The sequence below is a fragment of the Anguilla rostrata genome, unplaced genomic scaffold (genome assembly GCF_018555375.3).
Source record: "Anguilla rostrata isolate EN2019 unplaced genomic scaffold, ASM1855537v3 scaf0871, whole genome shotgun sequence".
Classification (NCBI taxonomy): domain Eukaryota; kingdom Metazoa; phylum Chordata; class Actinopteri; order Anguilliformes; family Anguillidae; genus Anguilla; species Anguilla rostrata.
Window position 1 is genome coordinate 1,973 of NW_026986260.1, and position 7,207 is coordinate 9,179.

Genomic DNA, 7,207 nt, shown 5'->3' on the forward strand with positions numbered 1-7,207 from the left:
AAAAGAGCAGAAGAGCACACGTTATAATTCCAAGACGTTGGCAGGCTATAACCAAAAGTAGGCTACTGCGCCGCATAACATACAAGTTTGATTTGAAGTTATTATGAAAATAAATTGGTTTGCCACTGCATATTTTCAAACATGGCGGGTAATGGCGGAAAATAAATACAACACAAATGCTGCGAGTACTCGACCAATCAGAAATGTTCAGCGCTGCAAGCTCCACCCAAAAGGTTCCTGTACTTTCGGAAAGTACTACCCCCCGAGCAGGAACCTTTTGGGGGATAAAATAAAGCCCCAGGAACTAATTTTAGGCCCTAGTTCCTGCGGTGGAAACGCACTGAGTTCCTCAAAAGGTTCCTAGTTCCGGGGTATAGTTCCTGCGGTGGAAACGCGGCTTTAGAGGCCTGTTCTGGATGTGGGACAGGGACACATCTACATGAGCTCAATTTAAAAATGATGACCGCAGCAGTGGGGTTGAGTAATATCACACAATAACATGGAATTACAGTGAAATTTCCCTTTACACTGACACTGACTTCATAGGCCCCAGTTTCTCTTACTTTAGAATGTGCTGCATTATGAGGCATATCATCATCATGGCACCAGCACCGGCAGCTGCAGCAATCAGCAGTGAGATAATGCCAAAACCTGCATGAAGGACATGTCAGTTACATACCGAAAAACAGACTTCAAAAATTATATGTTTATGTTCACCCAATTACAGTGGAGACACAGCCTGCAAAATGTATAGCATTCTTTCCATTCTCTCTAAGATAATACATGCATTATTACTTTAGTAAATATCCACTCATAAATGAATTAACTTATGAATTACTGAAATAATTATTCAACCATGTATGCATTTGAAGAATGGTATTCTGTGGAACATAAAAATTCTAGAACCTGCCATTCAAAAGCTGAATGTATTCCAAAAACAAAATGGAACAAAATACATTTTGCGTGGGATATCAAATTAACCCCTGCCCACCAATACAACGACCTAAAAATAATGTCACTTGCAGAACGAATAGAAGAAAATATATTCGCACAGTTACAGCGTCATCAACAGTACTTTTACAAACCCTTAAATAAAACCATCAAAATCTGCACCTCTGTATATTAGTGTGTGATGTATAAATATGTTAAAAAAGAGAAATGTGCTTCCATTTACCTGAGTGTTGCTGTGGAGACCGGAGGTGGAGCTGGAGGCTGGAGTTGCCAAGAGTGTTGGTGCTGACGCAGAGGAGAGTGGGCATGTCTCCCTGTGATTGGTGCATGGTGAGGGAGCTCCTCAGGCCTGTGTTCCCCAGCTGCTCCTCCCTGATGACTCTGTCAGTAGAGTTAGTGACCCGCAGTCCAGACACACGCCACTCCATGCTGGGAGAGGGATTCCCATGGCTCTCACAGGAGCAGCTGATCTCTTCTGCAGTTCTGCTGCAGCTCCCAGAGACAGAGATCTGAGGCATGTCTGAACACAGGATCCACAGTTACAAACAGCACAGCTGCCCACATATAACAATAATATGATTTATACAATTATATAATAGATGCACTGAACATACATATCACATTCAGCCGTACAGTTGTTGAGTTATCCTTTCCAAGTTCATTCTGTGCTTCACAGTAGTACTGTTCACTGCCACTGGACTCAATCACATTGAAGGTGAGATTCTGTCCAGTTCCTACAGTGTTCATCTCTGTCCCATTCACTTTATACCAGGGGTAGTTCTGCACTGCTGAGTTGGCATTACTGCTGCAGGTCAGAGTCACAGAGCTGCCTGCAAACACTGAGTCAGAGGGACTGACAGACACTGAGGTCTTCTTAGGAGGATCTAAGAATAATATTTGTTTTTTAAAAGGCTAATGAATCCAAGCTTTGTCATATTTCTTCCCTCACTCATGATCAAAATTACCTTGGAATTTATGAAGAAACACAACTAATTGACATAGCTAGACCCATAATGCTAAAAATAGTTTGTACTGTTTTTTTTGTTGTCAAGTACAAAAAATGGAAAAGTGGAAAAATCATCAGATTTAGATTTTTGGAATGAAGTTGGCCTTTCAAATCATTTTATATATATTTTGTTCGAGGACATTTTGCAGACATCCTTATCCAGAGCAAGTTACTCAGCTTCGGCTTTTTTACATTGTACCTATTTATATAACTGGATAAATACTGAAGCAGTTCAGTAAGTACACTGCTCAAGGGTGCAATGCAGTGCCCCGCCCATGAATCAAACCCGCAGCCTTTAGTTTGCAAGACCAGTTCATTACCCATTATATTGAACTACCACCTGGCAATTTAACAGAAAATCCAAAAAAATAACTGTGCTTTCTGCCTGATGTGACTCCTCTGAGAAACAACTTGATGTGCTAATCTGGATTTCTGGTGTTGGAGGTCTAATGGTAAAAAGCATTGCATTCATATTTCTTGCTGTGGATAAAACAGTCAAAGAGTAAGAGCAGAGGGTGATAGGTGATTGGAGAGCACAGACAAGTACGGTGACAATGAATCACAGACATTCGCTGTGACTGTGGGTCACAGACCATAGCGGTGAATCACAGACACTCCAACAGTAAATCACAGATAGATAACAGTCACAGGCTGAGTATTCACAATGCGCTGGGACTCTAAATACAGCACTCACACAGGACGTCTACACGGAGAGCACTGGGACTCTAAATACAGCACTCACACAGGACGTCTACACGGAGAGCACTGGGACTCTAAATACAGCACTCACACAGGACGTATACATGGAGAGCACTAGGACTCTAAATACAGCACTCAGGACGTCTACACGGAGAGCACTGGGACTTTAAATTAATAAGTTCTTAATCAATCAGAACTTACTTAATCAATGGTTAATCAATCGTCTTTTACAAGGTTTTTTCATGTTTTTTTGGACTATACTACTGTAAATATTTACTGTTCACTATGGTTAAAGGGGCTAGTGCCAAACAAACAAAATAAACTGGTTGCATGCCTTAATCAACAACTAGCTACACACTAACGGTAGGATTTCAGTTTACCCACAGCACACGCAGTCAAACTGAGTCCATTTTGTTTCCTGCCGGATCTATAGAGCACCCCGGATTTGGTGGCTCATATTCAATAAAAGCACCACATACCAGATTTGGCTTTTCAGTCTTCTGCTTTTTTTCAGGAACTAATTGACAGCAGGTAAAACTTTGTGGGACATACAGGGACACGAGGTCATACTCAATGGGTGTCACATAAGGGACATGACATTTTTGGCACATACAGGGCAGCCCTGGACAGACATGACAGGTTGCCATTTTTTTGTAATAAATGTATCATGCAGAACACAAGTGATATTAGCTGCACACTGTGTATTGCTAATGGGGATCCTAAATAAATAAATAATAATAAATTTTAATTCCGCGACTTACCTCCCATGGTCAGCGTGATGTTTCTGGAGGTGCACGCGTCGTTGCTCTGCGATGGCCAACAGGAGAACTCCACCCCGTCATGTGACCAGTCCGCTTTGAAGCGCAGCTGGGCTGTTTTCGCACCCTGGGTGTCAGAGACTTCACTGGAGGTCGGGCCTGACCCTGAGCTACGCCACTCGGGGCTGTTCTGGCAGTGCCCCAAGGTGGAGCACCGCAAAATCACCTCCGCCCCCACCTGGACCAGCTCCGGCCCTGTTACGCTGACCTGGCAAGGGTTCTCTGCAGAGGTTCGACAGGGGAAGATCGTTATGATGATGAAGACGGTGATGATGATGATGATGATCATTACGATCATGAATATGACAATGAAGATTATTAAGACGAGGATGATGATGATTATGACGAAGAAGATGATTATTATGTCGATGATGATTATCATCAGTTTCATCATCATGTGTTAATCTGTGATGGATTTTTTTAGTTGCCTAAAGACTATTTTTGTCATGTTCTGGGCTTCTTTGTCTGAGTCAAGCCTGTAACCCCCTCTGCTCTGGGGCCTATCATTGTAAAGCAACGTGTGGCCTCTTGGCTGGCTCGTACGACCATCGTGAATGTGAGTAATTGTACACAGTCCCTCATGAAATACATAAATGCAGATGCTCATGGTGATAATGAGATGATAACTGTGTTTAAGTGAGCCCAGAACGAAATAAGACCAAACCAGTTTAATTACATAGCAGCCATCTGCAAATATAAGCAAAAGCATTACTGTGGGTAACCTTGAAGTGTGTTCCTTCAGGCTTTCGAGTTGTGAATATCTGAAATGTTTCTAAACTGTTTTAAATCATCAATCCTATATCAGGCATACTACTCATGAGGACAATGCTGACAGTTTTGCCAGTAGCAGGTTAAGGGACAACAGCTATCAGCATTCATATTGCACACAGATTCCTTACAAATACATCACTGTTGGTAACTGAAGCATGCTTCCTCCGGACTGCCGGTTGTGCATCTTTGTAATGACTGCAGCTTAAATCATGAATCCAATACCAGACAAATACTTTTCATACAGTAGAAAATTAGACAACTACTGGATATATATATATATTATATATCATTGCAAAAGAACTTACTCTGAACCTCAAGACTCATTTCAGTGCTGCTCTTTTTCAGTTCGTTAAGAGGATCAGCTTTATCATAGTATCTAACCATGTACTTTCCGCTGTCATTCAGTCTCAGGTTACTGATGGTCAATTCGTATAAATCCTGAGTGGACCCATTGGAACACACAGACACTCTGTTTTCAAATTCACTCGCGTTGTGTTTGTCAGGTTTGAGGCTGTGCACGATTGTGCCGTCATAATCCTTTGCCGTCTTATTCCACACGGCGTCCTTCAACCAAACAATGTACCCAGAATTGCTTATATCGGACAGAGTTAAGTTGACCGTCACACAGGAGCCCTCTTTGGCCGTCATCTCACTGGAACTGCAAGCAGAGTCTTACGGTAGAAAAGAGAGAGAAAGAGAGAGAGAGAGAGAGAGAGCAAGAGAGAGAGAAATAGGAACCATTAGAGCAGTCGTACCACCCACAAAGTGGATTTTTCTGTTCTTAATAATGCACTGTTGGATTGCAGCAGAAAGATAATCCTCAGAAGTTAACATTGTGTTCATTCGTAAAACCGTGGTTGCTATGCTGATCGTCATGCGTACAGTAACAAGGACCGATTTCTACTGGGGAAAAATGCTTACGAGTGAAGTGTGTCAGTGACAGAGATAAGGGCATAACGAAACGTGCAGGGACAGGGATGTCGTAGCAGGTACATACCACCAATCAGAAAGAGGACCATGGCCCAGAAAGAGATCATGATGAACCTTCCTTTATCAGTGTGAGAAATCTGGAAAAGAAGACACTGTGAACCCACTTATGACGTGTGTGTGTGTATGTGCATGCATGTGTGTATGTATGTGTGTGGAGATGTGTGTGCATGTGTTGGCATGCATGCATGGGTGTGTGCCTGTATGTGCTTGCATATGCGTGTGTACATGTGTGTGTACGTGTGTATGGGTGTGCACGCATGTGTGTGTGTGTGTGTGTGTATGCATGGTTGTGAGCCTGCGTATATGCATGCATATGCAGCATATCAGTCTTTGTCTGAGTTTGCAGTCCAGTGTTTGTAAGTGTTTTGTAAGTTTGTAAGTTAACTGTACTCATTTTTCACACCTATTATTTTTAAATTATAGGCAGAAGAATAGGTTTTATTTTATTTTTAATATGTTGAAAAGTTTGTCTTGATGCATTATTTTTTGCTTGCTGCCCAAACTTGAAAACAGGACCACCAAACAAGGCCTAGCAAAAGGGCCCTTGAAGCGCGAGAAAGTCTGCAAAAGAAAAGCTCGTGGATTATATGATTTCAAAATGCCAGCGTAAGTGGCTTCAGCGCCTCTCCCTGGAGTTGTTCTGATCTGCTAGACCACCATCTCCCAGCCCCTGTTCCATGGTCAACATTCTCCATAGCCAGGGCCACATTAAGACATTATGGGCCCAGGGGCTTCAACATTTTCCAAGGCCCCCCTCCCCCTACTGCCACCTAGGGCCTGTTTGGTCGTGCATACTGTGCACTGTTCAGTGCGCTGGAAGTGACATCATCCAGGTACACTCGATACAGAGCAGTGCACTCAAATTATGTCATTTCAGTGCCCTGAACAGTGTTGAACAGTTGTCCAAATTCACTGCATGACTGGCATCAAAACAAATCCCACAGTGCTCCTTAAAGTAACAAGGCACACTTTTTTTTTTTTTCATAAACAACTTCACATGTCCACACAATAAAGCCCCAAACTAAGGGGATTTTGCGTTTTCTCCTTCTTCTTCTTCTCATTCTTCTTCTTCTTCTTCTTATTTTTCCTGCCACCAATCCCACTAACAACATGTCTCCTGTTACGACCCCATGGGTCTAGGGGTGCATGGGGTATGTAACTTGATGTTAAATGGCCGGGAGATGTTAATGCTGTAGATATGGTAACAACAAAAAAACACAGACAAAGCAGCAACTCAGTGCACGGGTGTTTACTGTGATAAACAAAACGGTGCAACAAACTACCAGACATATAACAACCCAGACACACACTACCAGGGTCAACGGACGCTGGATGTTGCCAAAAGAACAAAAAAAACAAGCTAGCTAAACCAGAGAGTAAACTAATCTAGTGTATCAAGTACACAAACAAAAGGCCTATCTACTCTAACTAGCAGACTGAAACACAATTGGTTGGCAATCACCCCTAAGGACTAGTGAATCTATACAAAACATAGCCTACGGGCATATGTACAGGAGCCCCCAGTCTTACCTGTCCCAAGCCTTGGAAGTGTACATAAAACAAGACAAGTTCAAGTGAGTGGTTAACATACATAGTCAAATACACAACACAGAGCAAACAGTCAGACATCCATTGTTACAAACAGGTGGGGTTTATATAGTAGATGTGGCGAGTTCTGATTGGTTGTCCAGGATTTTACACGGAGGGTGGGGCTTGGTGAAGGTGGGACTTGGTGGATGGTGACTGACAGGTGAAGGCAGGGAAGTCCACACAAAAGAAAAACATGGCACGTAACATCTCCCCATTGGATATTTTACCGACACCAGCCAAATCTTCGCCTACACGACCCAATCAAAAACTCGCATTTATTGTGTGGACATGTGAAGTTGTTTATGAATTCTGTCTGTTGAAATGGGGTGAGAATGTACAGAATTTAATGTTTTTAAGGGCTGAGTGTCTGTGGCTGTTGTGG

The 7,207-nt window shown here is 42.6% G+C and overlaps 1 protein-coding gene across 1 annotated transcript; it reads right to left on the reverse strand.

Moving 5' to 3' along the window:
- Positions 1–404: 404 nt before the first annotated feature.
- Positions 405–5,788, reverse strand: LOC135246762 (sialic acid-binding Ig-like lectin 11). Its single transcript, XM_064320067.1, has 5 exons — positions 5,243–5,788; positions 4,551–4,916; positions 3,418–3,696; positions 1,175–1,471; positions 405–651 (listed from the first exon to the last, which is right to left on the reverse strand). The coding sequence occupies exons 1-5, from the start codon at positions 5,280–5,282 to the stop codon at positions 560–562; spliced, it is 1,074 nt and encodes a 357-aa protein (XP_064176137.1). The 5' UTR covers positions 5,283–5,788; the 3' UTR covers positions 405–559.
- Between the last annotated feature and the right edge of the window lie 1,419 nt (positions 5,789–7,207).